General features: G+C 34.9%; 2 protein-coding genes across 7 annotated transcripts in view; both read left to right on the top strand.

Annotated features, from left to right (window-relative positions):
• The first annotated feature begins 9,568 nt into the window (after positions 1-9,568).
• The window catches only part of LOC114262109 (uncharacterized), a 44,910-nt gene continuing 28,750 nt past the window's right edge, over positions 9,569-25,728 (top strand). Inside the window, exons 1-7 of one of the 6 annotated variants that reach the window (XM_082883896.1) lie at positions 9,656-9,831; positions 10,013-10,063; positions 14,416-14,475; positions 21,634-21,696; positions 22,158-22,229; positions 22,320-22,402; positions 23,384-25,722. In XM_082883896.1, coding sequence (XP_082740022.1) covers positions 23,437-25,722 — 2,286 coding nt within the window. In that variant the 5' untranslated portion in view covers positions 9,656-9,831; positions 10,013-10,063; positions 14,416-14,475; ... (2 more) ...; positions 22,320-22,402; positions 23,384-23,436. Of the gene's footprint in view, positions 10,064-14,412; positions 14,476-21,633; positions 21,697-22,157; positions 22,230-22,319; positions 22,403-23,383; positions 25,723-25,728 lie in introns of all 6 variants that reach the window. The other 5 variants (XM_082883895.1, XM_082883892.1, XM_082883894.1 and 2 more) reach the window with 5 other exon arrangements.
• LOC145788939 (putative disease resistance protein At5g63020) overlaps positions 16,390-25,728 on the top strand; it is a 143,750-nt gene continuing 134,411 nt past the window's right edge. Inside the window, exon 1 of the mRNA XM_082883899.1 lies at positions 16,390-16,457. The gene's annotated coding sequence lies outside the window, so the exon portion shown is untranslated. The remainder of the gene's footprint in view (positions 16,458-25,728) is intronic.

Below are 25,728 nucleotides of genomic sequence, written 5' to 3'. Positions count from 1 at the left end.
GATTCCAGCATGGTTGGAGTTTGTCACCCTTTTGCATTTTGCATTTTGCATTTTGCATAGCATATCATTCGCGCTATTTTGCGCATCGCGCTATTTTGCACACCCCATATGCACCTGTTAGTGCATAGCAGCATTCGCACTATTTTGCATATCGCGCTATTTTGCGCTGTGTCCATTACTTGCATTTTACATGCATTTTATCGCGCTATTTTACGCATCGCGCTTTTTTGCGCTGTGTCCATTACTTGCATTGTGCATGCATTTTATCGCGTTATCTTGTGCACCTCAATCGCACTGTTTTGTGCATTGTATTTAAAATCGCGTTATTTTGCGCATCACACTGTTTTGTGCATTGCATTTCATTCGCGCTATTTGCGCATCGCACTGCTTTGTGCATTGCATTTTATTCGTGCTATTTTGCGCATCGCACTATTTTGTGCATCTCATTGCATTTTGCATGCATTTCAATCGCGCTATTTTATGCATCGCACTGTCTTGTGCATTGCATTTCATTTGCGCTATTTTGCGCACCCCATTTGCACCTGTTAGTGCATTACATTGCATTCGCGCTATCTTGCGCATCGCGCTATTTTGCGCACACCTTACCCGCACTTGTTAATGCATTGCATTGTTGCGTATACTCTCATTGCATTGTTATGCTTGTTTCAAATCACATTGTTATGCATCCTACCCGGATTGCGTTGTCGCGCATGCCACCTTCTTGCATTGTTATGCACCACTGTCGGCTTACGTTGTCGCTCATGCCCTCCTTGCATTGTTATGATTGTTTCAAATTGCATTGTTATGCACACACTTAGGTTGCATTGTTATGCACCTCTTCCACCCACATTGTCATGCACCCCCTCACTTACGTTGTCACGCACTTTTCACTTGCATTGCTATGCATGTTTCTAACAATGTTGTACTTGTTAAGTTTCTTTTCTTTTTCAGGCATGATATTGTATGTACGGTTCATTTGAAGCTGGCACGACCAGACGAACCAAACAGGTATTGTAGTCTCCGTGTGAGACGTAGCGAGAATTGTATAATTCTCTTACATCCTTTTTGTATTTAATGTAGTTAGATTCGTGTTCTCCTGCTTAAAACTGTTGCATGTTTTGCTTCGTTACAGCTTTCTTTGCATGGTCATAAGTTATGTTTGGTACCGTGCATGTCATTTGCATTTTGCCCCTACCTTCGGGCACATATCTTGCTATCTTGTATACTTTGTCTAAGTCTTCGGCCTTGTAAAAAATGAGTCGTCTCTGGGCTTTGACATTCACTCCCGTCATTGTTATGACTTTCGAGTTCTGTCAAAGAGGGGCAACTGTAGACACCCCATTTTTGACTGTCCTCAAGACTTGGACGTCATCGTTTGAACACTCGATAATCATCCATGCTCGTGTTCGTTTTGAGTTCCCGGAGGCCTCGACCATGCACCGTGCCTCAAGATCTCTCAACTTGCTTGTTTTGTGCTTGGTTGTGGACCAAGCACTTGTGTATTTGCTTCTGAGGGAAGAGGGTGGCTTGTTTGCATCCCCTCAACCCACCAGCCAAGGCTTGAGGCCATCGGCCCTGTTTTCCTTCCATCGGCCAAATGTTTTGGCCGATCGGCACCTTTTTTAGTCGGCCGGCCATTGTGTTGGTCGATCGGCCTTTTTTTGCTGGCCGAACCCTGTTCATCTGCTTTATGCAGATATTTTGTGCCAGCCGGCACAGCTGGCACCCATTATTTACCCCTTCTATACACGTGTATGGAGGGATTTGCTCTTTGCTTAGCTTCACTTGGAAGCTTTAAGAATTGAACCTCTATAAAGAGGGAGCTCCTCCTCCCTTCTCCAGGGTTCAGAAGATCTGTTCTTGAGAGAATAGATATACCCTTGTATCTATATTTCTTGGTTTAGCCTTGTTTTGTACTCAAAAGTGTGTTTTGTGCTTACTATTGCACACAAACACCTAGTGGTACACTATCCCTTAGTTACTGAGGTGCTAAGGAGTTGATTTCAGAGTTTTTAAGTTGGTTTTGATCAGAAGGAGGTGCTGGAGTTGGTGTTCTTAAAGTGTTCTTCAAGGGTGAGAAACTACTCTTTTATTCCCCATTTTTGCTTAAGTTTTTAGCCTATCTTGCATCTGTTTTTAAGCTTAACTTATAATTGATAAAAGTTCTATTTTTAAGTTCTTAAAATAGTTGTTTAAGATCACTTTGGTGTTTGGGGTTGTTTACCCCCTCTTAGGTCTTGTTTGGCGTCCTTTTTTTTTGTGCCTTTTTGTGAGCTTCGGGACCACCTTGTATTGACCTTCTCACCATTGAAATCCAGAGGGATTTCAGTGGTGGGGATGATGTTTTAAGGTCCTAAGAAAGAGAGGGTCATCCCCTCTCATTTGTGTCTTCAACACATGCTTCATATGCCTCATGTTTGAGCACCTTTACTAAGTGTGTGTTGGCCATGTCCTAGCTTGTATTTGTGGTTATTTTGCTGAGGCATGCCACTATTTTTTTGCTTAGTTTGGTCACCCCTTGCATGGTTAATACACTTGTAGTGTAAATCACACAATCTAGTCTTGTATGCCTCATGTTTGAGCATGTGTTTCTAGCTTGTTTTCGAGCCATCTCAGTGGGTTTTTGGTGATGTTTTAACATACCTTAGATCTGTTTTGGCTTGGTTTGGTTGGCTCTTGTATGCCTTATACACTTGTAGTGTAAATCCCTTAAACTAGCTTTGTATACTTCATGCTTTGACATGTCATTCTAGCTTGTTTTCTTCCCATTTCAGCAAGTATTTGGTGTTATCGTGGCATGATATACCTCTATTTTAAGTTGGTTTGTTGGTTGCATGCACCATGTACTTGCCTTGTAATCCCTTTGTTTGCCTCAACATGCATCTTGTGTTTAGACTACCATTCTTGCATGTTTTGGCTTAGCCTAAAGAAGATTTTGTTCATGTTTTATCTTGTTTAAGATCTGATTTTAGTTGTATTAGTCATCCATGACTTACCTTATATAGCTTTGGTTCAATCTAGCTCGTAAGCTTTGTGTATTGAATCCCCCAGCATGCATTACTTGGCTTATTTCAGTGGTTTGACATCACTTGTTATGTTATTTTAGTCCATATAGTATGCTCATATACTTGCATTTGTCACCCCTTTAATGTTTTAAAGAGTTGATGCTTTATGCCTCATGATTGGGTCATTGTGTATGCCTCCATGATTAAGTCTTTGGGATGCCATCTCATTGGGTTTTGGGGCTTATTTTGACATATTATAACTCAGTTTTTCATTGCATAATCCATGCCATGTTTGGTTGTGATAGGCGTAGTGTAATGCTCCATTTGTAGCCTTACATACCCCTTATTTGTGCCCATCTTTTTAGCATGTTTTGGCCTCATTCCATGCATGTTCTAGCCTTGTTTTGGCCTGCCTTGGGACTGTTTTGGGTCACCTTGGTCCTTTGGGGCTTGGTTGATACGGCCATGGTTCAAGTCCCATGGCTAGCTTTGAGCTTTAAGTCCATTAGCATGCCTTGCTTGTGTTATATGGTTGATTTGGCATCACTCTAACATGATTTCAGAGCTTATTGCATTATCATATTCTCATGTTTATCATACCTTCCTCATGCTTGATGAGTGTGCTTTGTTGCATAGTTTATGGGCCCATATGTGCGCATGTGTATTTCGCTCTTTCGGTGCCGTAATTCATTACTATGGCCACTGATTTGGACCTATTCGAGAGCTGTCCATTTTGGTTTAAGACCATCTCCGCATGTTGTTGCATGCTTGCCTTGCATGTTGTAGCATGCTAGTTAAATTGTGCCTTCTTGCATACTTGGTCCATGACATGTTGTTGCATGCTTAAGTCGTAATGCATTTGGCATGCATTCTCTTTTTTTTTAAGTCGCTTAACATGTTGTTACATGTTTGCCTCACATGTTGTTACATGCTTGAATGTCGTCACATGCCTTGCATGTTTGCATGCTTGTTAAGTTACATGCTTGTTTGCATGCTTGTCCTTGTATATGGTTACATGCTAATGGCCTTGTATAGCATTGTTGCTTGCATGCTCATGTTGCATTAGTTTGTTTGCATGCTTAGGTTGCATAGCATTGTGCATGCATTCCTTGCCTCTTGATCAACCATGATAGAGGTTGGGGTCCTTTATGTGTTTTGTGTGCATTTCATTTGACATTTAAATGCACATTTCGCTCATTTGGCCATCATGCATTGAAATGCGTGATTGGTGGCTCGAGAGTTAAGAACCATACTCCTTTGAGTCTTAAACATGATAAGGATGGTGGTTGTGCAAACATTTCATTGAAAATGCATTGCCATGCTCTGTCTGTCCTCTGTTGCAGCAAAAACAGCATTCTGCAGGAAGAGATGGCCGGCCGGCCATCTTCAGTGCCGATTGGCTAACAACATTTGGCCGAGAGCCATATTTTTGGTCGATGACCAGTTCACTTTGCCGATGGCCCCATCTTTGGTCGATGGCCTTACAGCATGCCCACAAGGTGGTTCCGAAGCATCCTTGAGACCTGCACAGTTTTTAGAGGTGCAGAGCAGTGTAAACAGAGGCAGCATGAGCATGGCGATAGATTTCCGAGCAGAGCCGAAGCATGCATGCATTTGTCCTTCTTCCCGAGGCCTCTTTACTGCTTTAGTAGCTTAATTAATTTGTTTAATTAGTTAAGTGGTTTTGTAATTAATTAATTAGCTTGTTAGTTAGTTAATTTGTATTATTCTTTCGGACCCTCCGTCGAGAGGGCTAATTTGTAATAAGCGTGCGTGTGTGTGATGCATGTCTTCCAACCCCCAGTTCTTTCTTCCTTTTACTTAACCGCTTACGATGGTTAGCTCTAGAGCACATTTTAATTAGCATCCTTATGTTATGCATGTTTGCATCATTCATTTGTATTGCATACACCGGGCTCGGTGTATCATACTAACTGCATTATATTTCAATTCTAATTTGAATGCGTGTATCGAATCGTCGCATCTCATATGCCATTTTAGATTAGCCGAGCCTATTCTAGTTGTATTTTGCCTGCGATGCATTAGCCATCTTAACATGGACTTGGATCATACATTTGATTACTAACATGTTCTTTGTTTTGGCTCGGAGTACACTGTGAGTGTTTATGCTTTAGCATCTTGCATGTATGTGAGTGTTAACATGACAGCATGCTTGCCATGAGGCTAAGTGCTTATGTGATATAACTGCCTGAATGCCTGTGGGTGAAGGTTGGATTACTTGAATTGGAACGATTCATTGAAATCTATGTTTTAGCCTACTTGCGAGTAGCAAACTTCAAACCATTTCCAAACAAACGGATACGCAATGCTTTGTTCCAAATTAGGTGATCTAGTCTATACTTGTGTGTTGTGAGCATCACATAGTAAGATTAGCTAATTAACCGGAATAAGAACACATGTGTTTTCAAAAAAAAAAAACAAGATATCATGTTTAGTACATGCCGATCTTTGATCGGACGAGCGGGGATGCTCATAGATGACCTTCCCCAATCGTACCCAAGTTCTCGAGCCGAGGCAACTTTGGTGATGACGGACGCGTGGCCTTAGGCAACGAGTCAGGGTTTCCTAAATCCCCCCTAAAATAAAATATTTAGGTGGCGACTCTGTATCTGGCAAAGCAGTCCATGTTTGACACTTCTTTCTTAAAAATCAGTTTTCCAAAATGATTTGTCGGATTTGGACTCTTTGGTGGTTTATCAGTCTCGCATTGCACTTTGCGGGATTAGATTCAGAACCGTGATATTTGAGTCTGAACTGTAGAAGCAAAGCCTCGAGGGCGCGTCTACAACCGCATACAACATAGCCCTTGATGAGCTATCCGAAAAAGTCTTAAAAACACCAATCTAAAACTCTATAGATTTTGCTAGATCAAAGGATTTATGAGTGTTGAAGAGAGAGAGAATGGAGAGGAAAGAGTGATAGAAATATTTTAGAGAGAGAGAGTTGTTTGAAATGGGAAAAAAATGAGAAAAGAGTCAAAATAAGGTTGAAATCATGAAATTCGGAGCTACCTGACGCGCTTTGCAGCACGTGCAGACCCTTTGGCCGCATGAATGGAGCCCTCTTCTCGCACGAGCAATGGCCTTTTCTCACACGTGCGGTTTCACCCAGCATAAAAAGCCCTTTAGTCTTCTCAATCCGTACTTGCGGCAACCACCCCCGCATGTGGGTTTAGCCTCATCTCCCGCACATGCAAAAACCACCTCCAGAAATGAAATCCTGGACTGCACAAATCTGCACGTGCAGAACTAGAACTTGGACATAATCTGTTTCTAGGGCATTTCTCACTTCCCCGATTCTGTTCCCATGCCCAAAACTCAAATTTTAAATCTAAGAGATTTTAGAAAAACTCAAAACGAGGAAGATATGAAACAAGGTGATGACACATGACCGACGAGGTCCTGTATTAGAATAAAAAACTCACAGTATAAACTCGAATGAAAACAATTAGAAAGATAGTTGGATTTAAAACCTGAAACATCACAATCCTTCTCTCCTTCCGGTGAAGATCAGTCGATGAGCCTCCGATGAAGATCAGGGAGGTGAAGATTAGAGGGAGAGAGAGTGAAAGAAATCGATGAGCCTCAGTTTCTCTCCATCTCTTTTGGTTTCTCTCATAGTCTCCGGTGAAGATCAGTTGATCACAACAATCTCACCTACCCCCCCTTTTTGGATCGTTGATCACAAACTTCATCTTCATCTTCTTCACCAAATAAAAAATTCAAAACCCTCTGTTCTATCTCTCTCTAAACCCTAAACCCTTTATCTTCGATCTGTCTGTGAGAATCTAAAACCCTTCAAATGACTTGAAGAACCGAAATTCTTCCAAATCGACTTTCTAAAGAAGATGAAAATGAAGAAGATGACGTTGAAGCTTCAGAATGTTAAAATTGTCTGAAATCGATCAACCATCTTCAAATACAGGTATTTATTGTTTGAGATTGCTCAATTGCTTGATTGTTTGAAATTTCTCTATAAATTTGTTTGAGATTGCTTAAAATTTATTTGAAATTGGATAGCTGTTGTTGTTGTTGTTTCGGTATGATTTTGTTTAAAAATTTGGTGAAATTTGTTTCAATTTCTATTGAACGGTTTGGTTGTTTTCTCACAATTGGTGAATTCTGTTTTAAAAAAATGGTGATTTTTTTATAAAAAGATTTGATTTGTTTTAGGAAGTTTTTTTTGGGAAAGGATGAGAAAGGAGGGATGGAAGGAAAGAAATCAATTGGTTTTGAGTCAGTTGGCAGATTTTGGCATTTATCAAATTTGGCAACTGTTATGTGAAACCATTAGAGAACCCCTTTTTATCCAAAGCTGTTATATTATAGTTTTGACTGCTCCAGTAACAAATCAGTGAAGATGCTCTACAGACTAAAAAATAACTTTGACAAAGCTTTGTTAACTGAGGCTATTGGAGATACTCCCACATTTTACAAAGGAAGAGTCTCTCTTTTTTACTAATTGCACTTGATTTTCATATTTGCGCAAGTTATTTCAAAATTAATCACAGCAAAATCTGTGCATTAATATGGGTGAGGATGTAGTTGTGGAGTGAGAAGCCAAAGAAAAATTAATGAGGTAAATTATAAATATATTCTTTGAAATTTATTTTAAATATAAATTATTTTTTGTAATTATAAATATTCATTTGTTATTATTTTATATTTTAACAGAATTATCAGAAAAAATAAAATTTTTAACTGTTCTTCTATAAAATAATAAAATTACATAAACTATTAATTGAAATATTATATTAACATTATTAAAAATTATTAATTAATTTGATAATTTATTAATAAAATGAATCATTTGTTATGTGAATAAAAATTTGAAGGAGTGGGATGTAATTTTCATAACTACAATAGACAATCCGTATTTTGTGAATAGACTATTTTAGTAATTTTTTTTGACTTTTTACGAAAATATATATAGAAAAGTAGAGAGATGATATAATCTAAAAAAAGATAAAAAGATTAAAAAAAAAATGTGTTATTTTAGTAGCATTCCAAACAACCCCTACAATATGGCTTCGTTTGTTTGGCAAATTAAGTTGGATAGGATTATGAGTACAGCAAGATTGAGTAAGGAGATTATTAGAGTGGTGGTATTAGGTTGTAGATATAAGATAAAATATGTTTGTTTTGTATTAGAGCTCGTTTGGGATGTGACTTGGCTTTTTGACTTTTTGGCTAAGACTCCGTTTGGCAAGAGCTAAACGGAGCTTTTTTGGGCTATTTTAGCCACAAAAGACAAAATAGGCTATTTTAGCCATAAAAAACAAAATATCACATCCAACTCATAATCATTACATTCTTCTCTCACAAAAAAAACCAAAAAAGTCAAAAAGCCAAAAAGTCCTTCCCAAACGAAACTTTTTAGCCCAGGCTAAAATAGCCAAAAAAAGCCAAAAAGCCAAAAAACCAACCCACTTCCCAAACGGAAGCTTAGTATGGGGCTAAAAAATTTCATTTGGAATAAACTTTTTGACTTTTTTGATTTTTGTGAGAGAAAAAATGAAATGATTATGGGTTGGATGTGACATTTGTCTTATTTGGCTAAAATGGTCTATTTTGTCTTATATGACTATTTTAGCCAAAATGTTCTTCCCAAACAAAGCTTTAGTGTGGTGATATTAGTTAGATAGGATTAAATTTATAAAATTACTTGAAAACCCTCCTTCCATATAATATACATTTTGTTAGTTTTGTAAAATGAAGGTCAAAATAGTAAAAAAAATGCCTCAGACCCCCAGTGGGGGTCACTGGGGGTCATGAATGGAGACCTCCCATTGGTAAAAAAAAAAAAAAAACTGTTTTTTTTTTTTTTTTTTTTTTGTGATTTGGATGAATAGGGGGCTGGTCGACCCCCAGTGGGGGTCTATAGCAAAGTTGAAATAGTAATTTAGCTATCAATTTGTGTGAAGGGATTAGTTATCTCAACCCTCTCATGGGAATGCTAATCCCACCAAGAAAGGAGATTTATAATTCCATGACATTTTTTTGCTCACAAACATGGATTTGATAGGTCTCACGGATTGATAATCCAATCCACCCTCCCAAACCCCCAATCAAGCATGGCCTATAGTCTTACATAGGCTTACAATATTCCTATTTCTATAAAATGAACAAACAATAATATAAAATATAAATGATATATAAAAACAAGAAAAATATAAATATATAAAACAAGAATAATAACAAATAAAAACAAATAGAAAAATATAAATAACTTTAAACAGAGAAATATAACAAATAATAATGATAATAAATAAAATATATCGATTTTTGATAAAATTAGATTTATAAACGATTTAAAAAAAATAATATAATAAAGATAATAAATAAAATAGATCAATATTTGATAAAATTAGATTTATATACTATTTTACAAATTTTGTAATACGAATAATTTAGAGAGCAAATTTTTATAATTTTGAGGATGCAAATTATTGAAAATTTGAAAGTACAAAATATTCTAATTTAAAATTATTTTATTAATTATTAATATAATATACATCATTTTTTAAAATTTTGAAAGAGTGGGAGGCAATCGAGGGAGTGGTTTTCACCGGTTACAGCGATTTCCCTTTCCAATTATTAAAAAATTCAAGGGTCAGGATGAATTTGTTTTAATCGAATGGCTGACAATTAATTGCATATTGTATGCAACTCTCAAGGTGTTCTCTACCATTATTTAGTTCTCTCATCTGCTTCTTCTGAATAGATCTGAACCTCAATCCCCAACTCTTCATGTCCAAATTTTGTTAGCTGTGTGGAGGGTGAATTGGTGACAGACAAGAAATGCGGTAATACTATTACTCTCTTTTCTTTTTACTGTAGATGTTGCTGCATCATTGCTTTTCAGATTTTGATTACTATAAGTGCATTTCTAATGGTTATTATTATTATTTTTCAGATTTTGGGTTAAAATTTTTATCAGATACTAAACATTTTAATGTTAAATTTTTAATTTTTATCAAACAACAGGTCGATCGAAAGGACGATTGAGAGAATGTCTGGACGGTCATCTATCAACGTGTAAATTTTCTTTAAATTTTCTCTAATTTGGCTATCCACCCAGTTGTTTGACCGGTCATTCGTCCGGTTGACCGGCCAATCATCCATCCGGTTATCTACCAATGATTACTTGAGAGATTTAATGAAAGGTTAAACGTTCATTTTATTTGATGAAAAATAAATAAATAAATAAGACTCCTTTCATTTGATACCAATTTAGTAAAATGGTTAGAATATCATTTTTATCAAATTTTCATTAAATTTAAATTTGATGAAAGATTTAAATCTAGTTTGAAAATGATCTAACATATAATTTTCCCTTGGATTTGCTGGAATTAAATGTAATGATCATTTTTTTAGAATGATAAATGATGATTACATTTATGGTATATTTTTATTATTTTTTAACTAAATAAATATAGGAATAAATATTTTGATAGTATGATTATTTATTTTAATTAATCAAATACTACCTTAAAGTTGGAGTTCAGATATGTGCTTCAGCTATTATTTTGAAAAAAATAAAAAATAAAAAAAATAAAAAAATCAATTCTCAACCAAACACTATCTAAGAATTTGGAGTTCAGATCTATACTTCAGCAACCATTTAAAAAAAAAAAAAAAAACATTTTCAACCAGACCCTACCTAAGAGTTTTGAGTTCAGATCTATACTAGAGCTACTATTTAAAAAAAAATTATAAACGCATCTCTAATGTTTGCTTAAAATATGAATTACTTCATGTAATTTTGAAAATTACATCGCGCTTCCTTAGGTTTCTAGTTTCATAATAAATGATTATTTTTATTAATAAATTATCAAGTTAATTAACAATTTTTAATGATGTAAAAAATTATTTTAATTAATAATTCATGTAATTTCATTATTGTATAAAATAACAGTTAAAAATTTTATTTTTTAAGTTAATTATGTTAAATAAATTTTTTTGATAAAGGAATATTTATAATTTTTCAAACCACATGAGACAATTTATATTTTAAACAAATTTGAAATGCCAAACACCACCTAAGAATTTGGAGTTTGGATCTGTACTTCAGTTCAGCTACTAATTAAAAAAAAAATAATAATAAAATCAGTTTTCAACCAAACACCGGAAAGAGTTTGGAGTTCAGATCTATACTTTAGCTACTTTGAAGAATTGTTTGGGATGACCTAAATAAGTGTAGTTTTTACCTTTTTATGAAAAGATGTACAGAAAAGTAGAGAGGTGATGTAATAAAAAAAAAATAAAAAGATAGATTATTTGAAGTACGCCAAACTTAGCCTTAAAAGAAAAAAACACATACACACACAACACAATAGTTTTCAATACTTCAGCTACTATTTAAAAACAAAAAAATCACAATCAGTTCTCATATTTGTTCTATGTAAACTAGATTGTTTTATTAAGACTGTATTTAGATTAGAATTTTTGAGGTTTTTTTTCTTTTTTCTTTTTTCTTTTTTTAAATCTATATTCAAATTCATAATCTAAATAGAACTTAAATAATTCATGTTCTGTTTCTTCCTCCTCTGCTCTTGTTCTTATTTTGTGCGTAATTTTTTCCCCTTATTTTTTTTTATCTTGGAAGAATTACATAAAACAAAAACAACATAGGAAGAAGAAACATATCATTAACCATTTAGGCTCAGTTTACACACAAAATTAAGTGGAATTGAAGACGTACTGGTTTGGTTTTGTTGCTAATCTATATCTATAGTTCAAGTTATGGGAACTTCCATGATATACATTTTTTACTATATGCATTTTTAAGTTATGAAATTTTCTTTTTTAGTCATTAGATTTTTAGTTATACCTTATATGTTATTTGGTTATAATGTTTATTTTAGTTACGATTCAAAAAATATGAAATTATGTCATTTTTTTCATTAATTATAAGATACATATGATGTACTCCATTTAAGAGGTGTGAACCACAGCCTTTTCCCCAAATTATTAGTATTTTGAATTTTTACTTTTTCATGTCATATTTTTTTAAATATATATTTATATATTGAATTTTAATGTGTTAATTTAAGGAAAAATTAGTGAAACATCCCTTTTCGACTTTGTGCAGTAGGAAAGGTCCAAGATGTTTTTTTCATTAGCTAAGGTCTCTCACTATTTTCACAGAGAAATTTTGCCCGACTCTGAGAAATTTTGTCTCAACTCTAAAAAATTTCATCTAACTTAGAGAACTTATGGCCCCGACTCAGAGAAATTTCAAAATTTCTCTTTGAAAATTAAAATTTCTCTGAGTCAAATTTTCTATATAGAAATGTTAAGGAACCTTAACTATTATGAAAATATTGTAAGTCTTTTATCTTATAAAATCTTAATATCATAGATATTAAAAAAATTCTCCTTAATATAATTTATTTATTTTTTAATTCAATACATATTGTGATATTTATACTTTTACGTCTATTTTTTTTTTAAAAAATTTATTTTAGGGCTCGTTTGGTTTGATTTTCTGAAAAAAATTTGAGAAATTTTCTCTACAAATAAGTTTTTAAAAATAATCAAACCAAACAAATTTTCCCAAAAAAATTTCTTAAAACTTGTAAACCAAACAAGTTTTCCAAACAAATCTCTCTCACACACACATCAAATCAATCACTTTTTCCAAAACTCTATCTCAAAATAATTTTCCAAAACATCTTTTAAAAAAAACCAAACCAAACATGTTTTCGTACTTTTTATCTCTAAAACACATCTCTCAAACACAAACCAAACATACCCTTAGTTACTTGAACTGCACAAATAAATGAAAAGTAATATTTTGTTCAAAATTTTTAGGAGTTTCACAGTATTAATTAAAACTGTTCTATTTTTTTATTTTTAAAAATTGAGAAATGCACAGGCAAAAAATTATCAGCTTTTTTAATCAAATTTATATTTTTTAAATTTTGAATTTTTTTTAGATAGAAAGTCAAAAATGAATTTTAACCATATTTAAGCCACATCTAATTTAAATTTGTATTTTTTTTACAACAAAAGTTCAAATTGAATTTTAATCATATATAATTTGAATATACTTATTTCAAAATATTAGTAAAAGTGACATAAAATATACACAGTACAATACTCTTGATCTATCTAGCTATATCTATTTTTTAAAAAAAATTTAAAAACTATTGATGGAAATCAAAATAAATTTTTAACCATATCTAACTCACATCTAATTTAAGATTTTAAAAAAATCAAATGAAATTTTAATTATTTATAATATAAAAATATTTAAATAAAAAATATGAATGAAAATTTTAGTTATAAATTATAATTTATCAAACAATCTAATCCTAGCGAGGAAAACATTACATGAAAATTTGATAAAATTTAAATTGATAATTTTGAAATAATTTTAAATTGAGCCATCACTTCTTGGATCACCTTCTAATTTAAAAACATAATCTATGGCTAGCCTAATAGAAATTAGATGTAAATATAAATAAATATTGATATAATAGATATTAAATATATTTTAAAAATAAATATATAAATTCCTTAATTAAAGTTAAAATGTGTTAATGAAAATATCAAAAAATATATACACATTTCTTATTTATTAATTTAAAAAATAAATAAATTAGTGAACCAAGTAACTCCTGAGTTGTGCAATGAACTAAACAAATTTTCAAGAACTCAATTAGAATTGAGATTTGTTCACGTACAAAGTGACGGAAACCCAATTTTTGACGGAAACCCAATTTTTCTGGCCTCGCTTGAGAATATCACTTTTTAATTTAAAAGTTAAAAAGTCATTACAAAAGTTAAAATTCTAACAGATTATACTAAAATGTCAAAGATTTTCTCTTCTCTTAACTTTTTATACATTATTTCGTAAAAAATCAAAACGTTATCCCAAACATCCTAAATTTTTGTATCTTATATTTTAAACAAAAAAATAAAAAGTTATTAAAATAATATATTTCCAAACGAGATATACAAAAGGTGCCTGACACAACTTCATAAATCATAATATAATTTTAAAAAATATAAAGTTTAAATTAATTGTTATTAATATGTCTATTAATTGACCAATTAATATTTTAAGTCAAGCCCAAGGTTAAGGCTAGACCATGGCTCATAGTATAAGCTGACTCGGTCTTGAAAAGTTTTTTATTGCAAATATATCTAAATTTTTTACCCAAGCCTATATATTTTAATTATAAAAATACTAACATATATGTATTTACCAATTTAAAATAAATGCCTAAATAAAAGGGTCAAATGGTTGATAGGTTGGGAATAAACTAGTGTACCATATTTTGATCACAAATTATGCTTTTCAATGATGAACTTCTTCATATGTTTATTTTTTTTTCGTTCTTGATTATTTATTTGTTTATTTTGTTGAACTCTTATAGCAGAGTTCCAGATGAGAGATAGTAGATAGAGCTGCAAGTTTTTGACTACTCCGACAATTCCGGGTAAGTTCTTATGTTCAAAAACTTCATTAATTAAAGTTGCATTGGTGGTTAAGTTTCCCCTCCCATGAGCATCAGAACTTATCTTATGTAGTTGTAACAATTTACTATAACAGAGCTGAGGATCTTCTACTCCTCTCATTATCTTCTCTGCAAAAGATCACCTACAGGCTACAGGTTAAATACATTACCACATTCTCTCCAATTATTTGTTTGCTTTCTAGATCTTACGACTACAAGCTATAAAATTAATCTAAAGCCAATTAAAATTATAGAAAATAGTAAAAAATGACTTAGCAAAAAAAATATCACCCACCCTTCTCAAATCACAAAAAATATTTTTATACTAGAAGTGCTAGAAAACATTTGTTGTAAATGACAAAATTAGCTTTCTATATATTGTTCTTTGTAGAAATGTTATTTATCACTACATCAACTTCACTCTTTTACTTCTTGTGTATTTATGCAATAAATGAAGGGAAATACTATGGTAAGTTAGGCCATTTGTAAGTTTAATTATCATAAATTGTATAACTCAACACTATGAGAGTCATAATTTTTTTTAAAAAAAATTGAGTTATAATTGAACAACACATGAGGTATATCCAAACAACTCTTAAATTATAATTAAAATAATGTCATAACTAACATCATAATGTATCACAACTACCAACATATTAGGTTATAACTAAATACAAAAATCGTAACTAAAAGTGTATATGGTATACATCCTATAAATTTCCCCATTAGTCGAGGCCCTTCTGGCCGAGTGGCATGTAGCCGCACCTCAGGGTGCGGTAAGTGGAAGGTTTGGATTCGGGCTGATGAATCAGCGATGGCCCCTTTAAATTGTAACTTAATTTTAATAACATACTAACATTCTATCTTTAACACGCACAAAAAAAAAAAAAAAAAAAAAATTCCCCATTAGGTTTGGGAAAATATTATAATACACACCATTTTGAGATCTATCTATCACTTTCTAGGACTGTTTACTGACTGATTTATTTTGGTCTTGAGGTGAATTAAAAAATATATGTATATATATATATATATTAATGAGTCTTGTTTTGCTTTCGAAATTATTATTGCGTTTCAATATGAATAATTAAGTTCTATTTATCATATTTTCAAAAGATTCATTCCTCCATAATGAAGCATTTGGCACCCATTTTGAAAGTTCAAATGTGAAAGACCTTATTGGGCTCTTATTGAAAGACCTTAAGTTCAATATGATTTAAGAGCCCAATAAGTTAATGGGGAATTTTGATATTGAAAGACCTTATTGATCGACCTTAAGACCTTATTCATAATTCTCATATTTTCAAATGTGAAAGACCTTATGTTCAATATGAAAATGTTTTCTGTTTTTAAAAAGTGAAAATATTTTTTGCCTACATAAAATTATTTTCTTTTGATTTTTATTTTTGATCGTACTAAATATCAAAAATATAAATAAAAATATTTTTTAAAAATATTTTCTGCTTAAAAAAACCAAACGTAAATGTATAAAGCAAATGATAAGGGAAGGGCACTAAATATTGATGCTTTGTTTGGCATCATACGTTAGAGTTAGAATAGTCACAAAATGACAAAATAAATTAAAAAATTAATAAAATAAAATGTCATATCTATATCATAATCATTTCAATTTTTTTCTCAAAAAAATTTAAAAAGTCAAAAAAATTATCTTGAACGAAATTTTTTAACTCAAACTAAAATAACTTAAAAAATTGAAAAACCAAAAATCAACCCACTTTCCAAACCAAACTCAAACCCCCAAGTTAATGCAAGTCAACAACAGTGTAAGTGGAGAGGTACTACAAATTATAGCCACACAACACATCGTTGTAAACTTTTCATTGGTCTCATCTACCAATAGGAAATCTATAGGTCTGCTTCTTTGAATCTCATCCCAACTCTTCATATTCAAATTTTGTTAGCTGTGTGTGGATGATGAATTGTTGACAGACAAGAAATATAAGGTAATAAATATCGAGACGTGAATAAAAGTAATTGGGAGCAGGGCAAAGTGTGATTCAAGACATGCTTATTTGGTTTGGTTTTCAGAATTTATTTTAGGATTTTTGTTTTTTTACATATATATATATATATATATATAAAATTAAAATTTCACCTAATTCACTTGTAAAAGTGAAAAAAATTGGAAAAAAGTTTTCCAAAATAATAATAATACTAATAAAATTTAAAAATGTGCAGACTTTTTTGATCTTTTTGTTTGTTTTGTACATATAAATTATAATTTACTTTTTGTGTGTATCTAAAATGTTTAATTTTGTTTTTCGTCAAAATAAAAATAAAAATCACCAAAAGACCTAGACATGTGATAAGTCCACGAGACAACGTTCTCTAACGGAAAGGAATCAAACGTGATCACATTTTCAGGAAAACGCAACTTTTATTCTTCATTTAATCTTCTATTTGAACATATTTGGCTAATAGCACAGCCCTCAAACCTCTCCAATGGTTTCTATTTAGTGCCATTTTGGGAACATGGTAAAAAGCCACGTTTTTAGACAAAATCCAAAAACGCCAAAAAAATCATTTGGCAAGTGCTAAAAATGCAGCCCTAAAATTACAAATTAGGGCCTATGAAAAATAAATAAAAAAATAACTCTCTTATGTTAGGTAAGGGTATTTTGGTCATTTTAATTTGATTTGACACCATAAATAAATATTAAACTAAAAAGCAAAAAGCCAGCTTTTTACCAACTTCCCAAATCACTTTCAAAAAAGCCAAAAAAACTTGGTAAAAAGCCAAAAGCCAGCTTTTTACCAACTTCCCAAAACAACAGTTATCTTTTTTATTTTTTTATTTTTTTAATATCAACAAAAAAATATTCTTTCAGAATTATCCACCAAACTGGCATGACAGTGATTTTTTTATAAATAAAAGATGGGTACTGATGTCCTTAAAAAATTTTGATATAATTGCACAATCTATTTTTTTAGTAAAATTAAAAGATACACGAGGTAAGATAAAATTTCAGTGTAAAAGAAAGGGCAATTTACGTTGGTAGTCCCTCTATTTTAGTCATTATGTCATTCTGGTCTTTGTAATTTCAATTGATTCAATTTTGACTCCGAATTTATGACTTTTTTTCAATTTAGTCTAATTACATAAGTGATGTGTCATATTTTTAGAAACAAAATTATAAATTTGGTTAGTAAGTTAATCTTAATCAATTTCGCGATTATTTTCTATTAAAAACACTAACAATATTATCAATCGGACCAAATTGATGTAAAATTTAAAATTAAGGGTCAAAATTGAGTCAATTGAAAGTATAGGGACTAAAATAACATAAAGAGTAAAATGTAGGGACTACTAGAATAATTTACCCTCAAAAAAATGATAACATAATTTTTTATTTTTTTATATAACTAACAAATTTTTGATAAAGGATGGGCCAAATGTTATATAAATTAAAATGTTGACAGAAAACAATGTAATTATATCAAACTTATAAAGTTTACTATATTTTGAAACAGCCAAAGAGGAAATTTATTGATAAATGATCAAGCAAAAACATTGACAAAATCAATAAAAAGACAAGAAGAAAGCATAGAACAGTTAAACTTCCCTAACACCATACAAGCAACCCCGAACAGAACCATGTTGAATTCACCCCATGTGAAGGAGGTGATGCTCTTCCATGGGAACACACCTTGGTCAACAATGGAAGGCCACCAACCATCTTGAAGAGTCAAGGATGGAGGCTGCCCAAAGGCTCTCCCACCTACTCCCTCACCTATAAATGGAGGTTGAGAGGAGAGAGCAAAATGTGAGCAAACCGTGAGACAACAAAGAGTGCGAGAGATGTGAGGCGGAGAGACCGTCTCCCTCGGTGTGAGCGAGGGAGACGGGAGAGTGGCTGAGTGAGGAGAGTGTGAGCTCCTCCTCTATTGTAATCTTTCTGTAATCTCCTCATTGGTATAGTGATAACCGGTTACTCTCCCGTGGACGTAGGCATTGGGCCGAACCACGTAAAATATTGTGTCTCCTTGTGTGTGGGTGTGTTTTTCTGCTTGCAATGATTTCTATAAGGTCTTGGGCGGGATCCCAGATCCCAACAAGTGGTATCAGAGCCTCGTCGGTGGCGTTTCGGAACAAAAACAGCGTGTTGTCCGAAACTGCCCAGAAATCAAGTTGCTCGAAATCAGGTTTTGAGCATACCAGGAGCAAGGGCTCGAGAAGAGGAGTCCAACCATATAAAGCAGACACCCAGAGGAGTTGGCACGCGCCCCCACGCGCCGCCTGAAGAAGGCGCGTGAGGCCCAGTCTCTCCACGCGCCTCCACGCGCCGTGTAGGCAGCCGGCGCGTTGGCCCAGTCGCAGGCACGCGCCCCACGCGCTGATGAAGGAAGAAGACGAGTGGGGGGAGGCGCGTGCATGGCACGCGCGTGCCACGTCATCAGCCACGTCAGCTGCCACGTCATCCGCAGGAGGAAGGATCCAGTGCTTCGCGGCTACGGTGCAGCCGCAGATCTGAGGCGTACAAAATGTTTTGGCTAGATCGAAGCCATTTGGAGTCCGTTTTTGGTGATCCAATAGTGGTTTCAGACTATTTGGAGTATTCCGGACACATCCGTACGGTCAGATTTTGGAGATGAAGTTTCTGTAAAAAGAAGGCAGATTAAAGTGGCAGACGGCGTCAGGGCAGTGGACGGAATATTCTGTTGGAACACGGAATATTCCCTGAACTTCTGAAAATTGCAATTTGGCCCAGAATTTTCAGAAATTGTGGTGTGGCCCAGCTTTCGGGATAGTTTTCAGTGAGGTCCCTGGAAGTGCAGCGAAGGTTGGTTCTAGCTAAACGGACCGCTCCGGACGCAACCGCGAGGTCAGAATAGTGAAATTCTGAACGGTTTGGAAAGATTGTCAAAACATTGGAGTTTGTCATCTTCAATACTCGAAGGAAGGTTGCCGGATATTGTGGAACGCTGCGGATTCACTGAAGAGGTTAGAATGGGCAGATTCTGACCCGATTGGACAACCAGATACAGATTGAGATAGATCATTGAAGACCAGAGGAGATCAGGCTTGATCAAATGGCAGATCGAAGGAGATCAGGCTTGATCAAATAGCAGATCGAGGGAGATCAGGATTGGTCAGGGGCGATCAGAGGTTTGCAGACATGATTATCTCAAGATCAAAGGTCTAGGAAAGTTCTGTCAAAAAGACACTGTCTAAGGAGACTGGTTCTTAAGTGGGACCGGTTGTGACCCCACCAGTCTTTCCTGGGAACTTTCCTGGTTGTTGAGGTGATCGGAGGATCTGGTTCAATCAAAAGAGAAGACCATTCATCGACGGATAGATGATTTGGCAACCAGTACAGGCTCAGGGAAATACTGTGGCTGTTGGAGCTACTGTATACGAGAAGGTACTAATGGTATGTTGACATGTAGAACAATAGTTGCAGAGGAGCATACTAAGCGCAGAAGTACAATTGCAGACGTGCAACAGTGCAAGGGTACGCTAGAGTGTCGTACAGAGGCGCGAGAAGAGTGTGCAGCAGCGGGTTGTTGACAGTTCACAGGAACTTCCAGACAGAGAAATTGAGATAGGTAAAACGCAAGAGTGCGTGCCAAGGAGTGGCAAGTCTTATTTCTCTATGGTGGTTTCTTTAGTTCCATGGCAGTGGAGGATAGAGTTGATGCGGATCTCTCAGGCGAGCTCGACGCAAGGAGACCAGAAGCCATAGGTACGGGCACTATGCAAGGAATTGCATAGCTGACGATGCTTTGACAGATGGAGCTACTGTCAACCATCAATCTACTGGACAGCAAATCAGGGATTGCAAAGGCACAGACAACAAGCGTATGTGGAAACGCCAGGAGGTTGTTCAGAAGTGCAGAGGGCAAAGGCTGAAAGTTCAGAGGAAAAGCTCCGAGCAAAGAAGACAGAGGACGTTGATGAGACAAACAACGAGTTTTCTATTGCTCCAATGACTGGTCCTGCGAGGTAATGCATGACAGTCAAGGGCATTCCAGCAGGGGGTGCAGGACATCCAATCAGGGGGTGTCGGATATCTTGGTTGCGCAAGTTCAAGCATAGCAGGTATAGACATCCGAGACAGGAAGCATGGAAGAGATCTGTGGGAGATAGGAGCAGTGGCTCTCTCCAAATCAGAGAGTGGTGTGAGTTGAGTTGAGGATGTCGGATTCCCTCCTCCTCTTGTATCTCTGGTGTTTTATCTCTAGCTTCAGGGGATGCAGTGTCTCAGTGAAGAGATGCAGACTATGTTGAATTTGGGCGTGACAAGATTAGCAGCAGTGTGTGCAGTGGATCACCTCACATGGGTTGAGGGGGTGATTTGTTGAATTCACCCCATGTGAAGGAGGTGATGCTCTTCCATGGGAACACACCTTGGTCAACAATGGAAGGCCACCAACCATCTTGAAGAGTCAAGGATGGAGGCTGCCCAAAGGCTCTCCCACCTACTCCCTCACCTATAAATGGAGGTTGAGAGGAGAGAGCAAAATGTGAGCAAACCGTGAGACAACAAAGAGTGCGAGAGATGTGAGGCGGAGAGACCGTCTCCCTCGGTGTGAGCGAGGGAGACGGGAGAGTGGCTGAGTGAGGAGAGTGTGAGCTCCTCCTCTATTGTAATCTTTCTGTAATCTCCTCATTGGTATAGTGATAACCGGTTACTCTCCCGTGGACGTAGGCATTGGGCCGAACCACGTAAAATATTGTGTCTCCTTGTGTGTGGGTGTGTTTTTCTGCTTGCAATGATTTCTATAAGGTCTTGGGCGGGATCCCAGATCCCAACAAACCATACCAACAAAGAACAGAACCATCCCATAACAGATGCAACCAGCCCTGCATGATACAGTTGTACAACCCCAACTCCATCCCAGCAGCAGCCCAGAGCAACTTTAATGTTAAAGATCGACAACATCCCAGCAGCTCAGTGTAATTTACCCATAAAAATATATTAATGGGTTATAGACCAATAACATAACACATAATTTTTGTTTGTATATGAGTATAATAATGTCAAACTAATGCAGTTCCTTCTGTTTCATCAAACAAATATCAACTAATGTATGAACTTCCTCCTGTATACTTAACATTTTATCTTTGTTAAATTAATTATAGCTTATTGTACGTGTATTTTTCAATTTGTTCCACAGAGCAGAGGCAAGGCTATTCGTCATCGAATCTCATCCTCCAATCAATTTATTATTAGAGACAAGGTGCATTGCTGTCTCATGATTTAAGAGCCCAATAATTATAGGGAAAATTACAAAAAGAAAATTGTTGAATAGAGAGACTACAAGAAGTTATTGGATACTCCTATGGAGCACGGCTACGTGGTGCTCCAGGATATTATGATTGATGGAGAATGTAAGACTTATAATTTTGTGTTAGGTGATTAAGGAATATGAGGAGATATGATAAATGATGATTAGTGAAGAAATATAAGCACGCGATCCTCCAAGAATATCCAATAATTTACCTAGAGAATACACCCTATACCCAGGTCTTGACCACCTTGGGATTAACTTGAAACTACATACTCACCTTTCTCTCTCTATGTCATGATAACAAATTATCCTTTCAACCAATAACTTCTTGATATGTTCATTTTTATTTTTTCTTCTTGATTATTTATTTGTTTATTTTGTTAAGCTTACTTTTCTTGAAGTTATAGCAGAGTTCCAGAAGAGGGTTAGTTTAGTAGAGCTGCATGTTTTTGACCGTTGAACTACTCTCACATTTTTCCAAGGTAGTTTTTTTGTTCAATATCCTCATTAATTAAAGTTGAACTAGTGGCTTAGCTTCCCCTCCCATTGAGCGTCAAACTCATCTTATGCAGTTGTAACAATTAACTACAACAGAGTTGAGCATCTTCTACTCCCCTCATTATCTTATCTGAAAAAGATCACCTACAGGCTACAGGTTAAATGCATTACCACATTCTCTCCAATTATTTGTTTGCTTTCTAGATCTACCATTACAAACTGTAAAATTAATTTAAAGCTAACTAAAATTATATAAAATAGTAAAAAATGAATTACCAAAAAAATATCACCGACCCTTCTCAAATCACAAAAATTATTTCTAAAGTGCTAGAAAACATTTATTAGTAAATGACGAAAATAGCCTCCTATGTAGATATGTTATTTATCACTGCATTAGCTTCACTATTTTGCTTCACTTTTTTTGTGTATTTTATGCAATCAGTGACGTGTATAAGTGAGATTTATCTATCATTTTTAGGGGTGTTTACTGACATATTTATCTTTGGTTTTGAGCTGAATTAAAAATTGAATCTATCTTTAGTTAAAATAGTCAATAAAGACAAAGTCTTCGTTTGAGAAAAGCTAATTTAGACTAACTTTTTGTCTAATTTAGCCTGGCTTAGCTCCATTTGGAAAAAACTTTTTGTTTTTTTTTATTTATTTTAAAGTTTGGATGTGATGGTTGTGAAAGAAGAAGTAAAATAATTATAGTTTGATGTGACATTTTGTCTTATTAACTAAACTAGTCTGTTTTGTCTTTTTGTACTTATTTAGTCAATTTAGTCCTTCCAAACAAGTCTAAATAGACTAAAATAAGTAATAAAACAAAATGTCACATCTAAACTATAATCATTTTATTTTTTGTTTTACAATCATCAAATCATCTAAAAAAAAGTCAACTATCATCTCAAACATAATTTTTTTAATCAAGCTAAAATAATTAAAATGTCAACTAAAATAACCAAGTTCTCAAATGAGGAATCAAACCAAGTGAGAATCAGGAAATTTGGCAAGCAAAGCTTCTGGTTTTTTTCTTTGAAAAGCAGGGCCCAAAAGAAAAAATGAACTCCTGAAGCTAAAACCTCATGTTCTTTTTTTTTTTCTTCCAATTATCAACGTTGTGCCCTTTTGTTTTCAGAAATTGAGAGAAAAGAGACCAAAAGGAAAGGAGGGAAAAAATATAATACAAAAATGAGTATTGGTGTGGGCGACATCTTTAAAATATTATGTTCGGACGGTGTCATAAAAACCTGCAAAGCTGGCTGGTCTCACGTTGGCTATGTGATTCACTATAAGAAGAACATTCAAAAACTTGAAGATGAAATTGATGGACTTGATGATGAGTGGAGAAGGATCGATGGAAGTGCCCACAGAGCCAGGGATGATGCAGGAATCGTTGAGAATGATGTTTGGAAGTGGCTAATGTCCGCATATGGGATGAAAGCAGAAGTCCAGGTGTTTCTACTAGACATGGTAAGGGAAAACAGGTCCTGCTTCAAATGCTCGTGTCCAAATATTCGTTGGCGTTACCAGCTAGGCAAGGAGTCCAAAAAGAAGACTGCTCGTGTTATTATCCTAAAAGAGGAGGGCGCCAAGTTTATGACATGCCCAGTGTCACACCGCGCACCTCTTCCAGACGCTGGATTCACATTCTCTGCAAAGTATGAAGCATTTGATTCAAGGAAACACATCTTCGAGGAGATCATAAGATCGTTGAAAGATCCTAGCATTAAAATGATTGGCATTTACGGACCAGGCGGTGTTGGCAAGACGACAATGGTGGAAGAGGTTCGCCAACTAGCAAAGAGAAATGGGCTTTTTCATTCCGTCGCAATGACAACTGTGTCCAAAGCTGTGGAAAAGGAAAAAGTTCAAGGTGAACTGGCAAGTCAATTGGGACTAAAGCTAGATGAGTATGGACGAGCAGGTCAACTATTGAATAGACTGAGGAATGGGCAAAAAAACCTTGTAATATTGGACGACGTTTGGGAGCCACTTGACTTGGCAGATATTGGAATTCCAACTACAGATAGTGGTAACAACGAGCCACTTAACTTGCCAGATATTGGAATTCCTTTTACAACAGGTAGTGATATGGGCTGCAAAGTTGTGATAACTACACGGAAACAACGTGTGTGCAAAATGATGCAAAAGTCTAGTGAACTAAAAAATTTCCCGATTCATGTGTTAACAAAGACAGAAGCATGGAGCCTATTTACGAAGGTGGCTGAAATTTCTGTGGACTCTGAAATCCCTTCTGAATCAAAGGAAGTGTGTGACAAATGTGGAGGCTTGCCAGTTGCTATACGTGCAGTTGCAGCAGCATTAAAAGGCAAGGCAGAGCATGCGTGGAAAGATGCACTCCGACAACTTAAAAATTGCAAGATAGAAGAAATTGCGGATATCGATCAAAATTTGTTAATCTCATTAAAATGGAGCTATGATCATCTAAAGCCCAAGGATGCACGGTCATGCTTCTTGCTTTGCTCTTTGTTTAAGGAAGATGCTGAGATTTCAATTGACGAATTGGTGAGATATAGCATTGGGATGAGGTTACTTGATCAAAACCTGAATATATTTGATGAAGTAAGAGATAGAGTACTTGCGATGGTTGATGTCCTCAAAACATCTTGTTTGTTGTTAGATGGCAGAAATGAAAGTGTGGTCAAAATGCATGATATTATCCGGGATGTCGCTATATCGATCGCCGAAGATGAGAAAAGATATCTAGTAAAACATGGTATCGAAAAGTGGCCAGAGAAAGGCAGGTATGAACGTTACTCGGCAATCTCATTAAGGTTCACTGCAAAAATTCACGAGTTTCCTAATGAGTTGGAATGTAGAGGACTCCATACATTGGTGTTACAGTGCAGCAATGACTCACCAACAGATTTTCCAAACAATTTTTTCAATGGAATGGAAAACAATCTTGAAGTCCTAGATCTGAGTCAAATGCCTATAACGAACCTCCCATCATCACTTCCAACATTAGTTAAGCTTCGGATGTTATGTCTAAATGGCGGTCCACTGATGACAGACATAGCTATATTTGGGAGTTTAAGGAACCTTGAGATACTTAAGCTTAAAGGTATGGACAAGGTTCTGTTTCCCGGCGAAGATGGAACGGGATTTTCTGAATTACAGTTTCTAAAATCTCAACCACAAATTCTGCCAGGTTCTTTTTGTAACTTGTGTGAATTGCATGTTAAAAATTGTCAATTTAAATTTCTCTTCACATACTCCATTGCAAGAGGTTTGGAGCAACTCCAACGTCTAGAAATAAGTCACTGTGAGGATATGGAAGATATTATTAGAAATGAAAGACAAGGAGACGAAGAGGAAATTATTTTTCATCATTTAAAAAAAATGGTGTTAAAGAACTTACCCAACCTTAGAAGCTTCTATTCGAGTATGAAAAACACTTCAACAACAGAGGCAAACAATTCTAACCCTTCACGACCTCTCTTTTGTGAAAAGGTTTGT

This window comes from Camellia sinensis, chromosome 8, assembly GCF_055761805.1.
Source record: "Camellia sinensis isolate YWXY chromosome 8, ASM5576180v1, whole genome shotgun sequence".
Lineage (NCBI taxonomy): Eukaryota > Viridiplantae > Streptophyta > Magnoliopsida > Ericales > Theaceae > Camellia > Camellia sinensis.
Note: the sequence above shows the minus strand (reverse complement) of the source record. Positions and strands in the feature narration are given on the sequence as shown.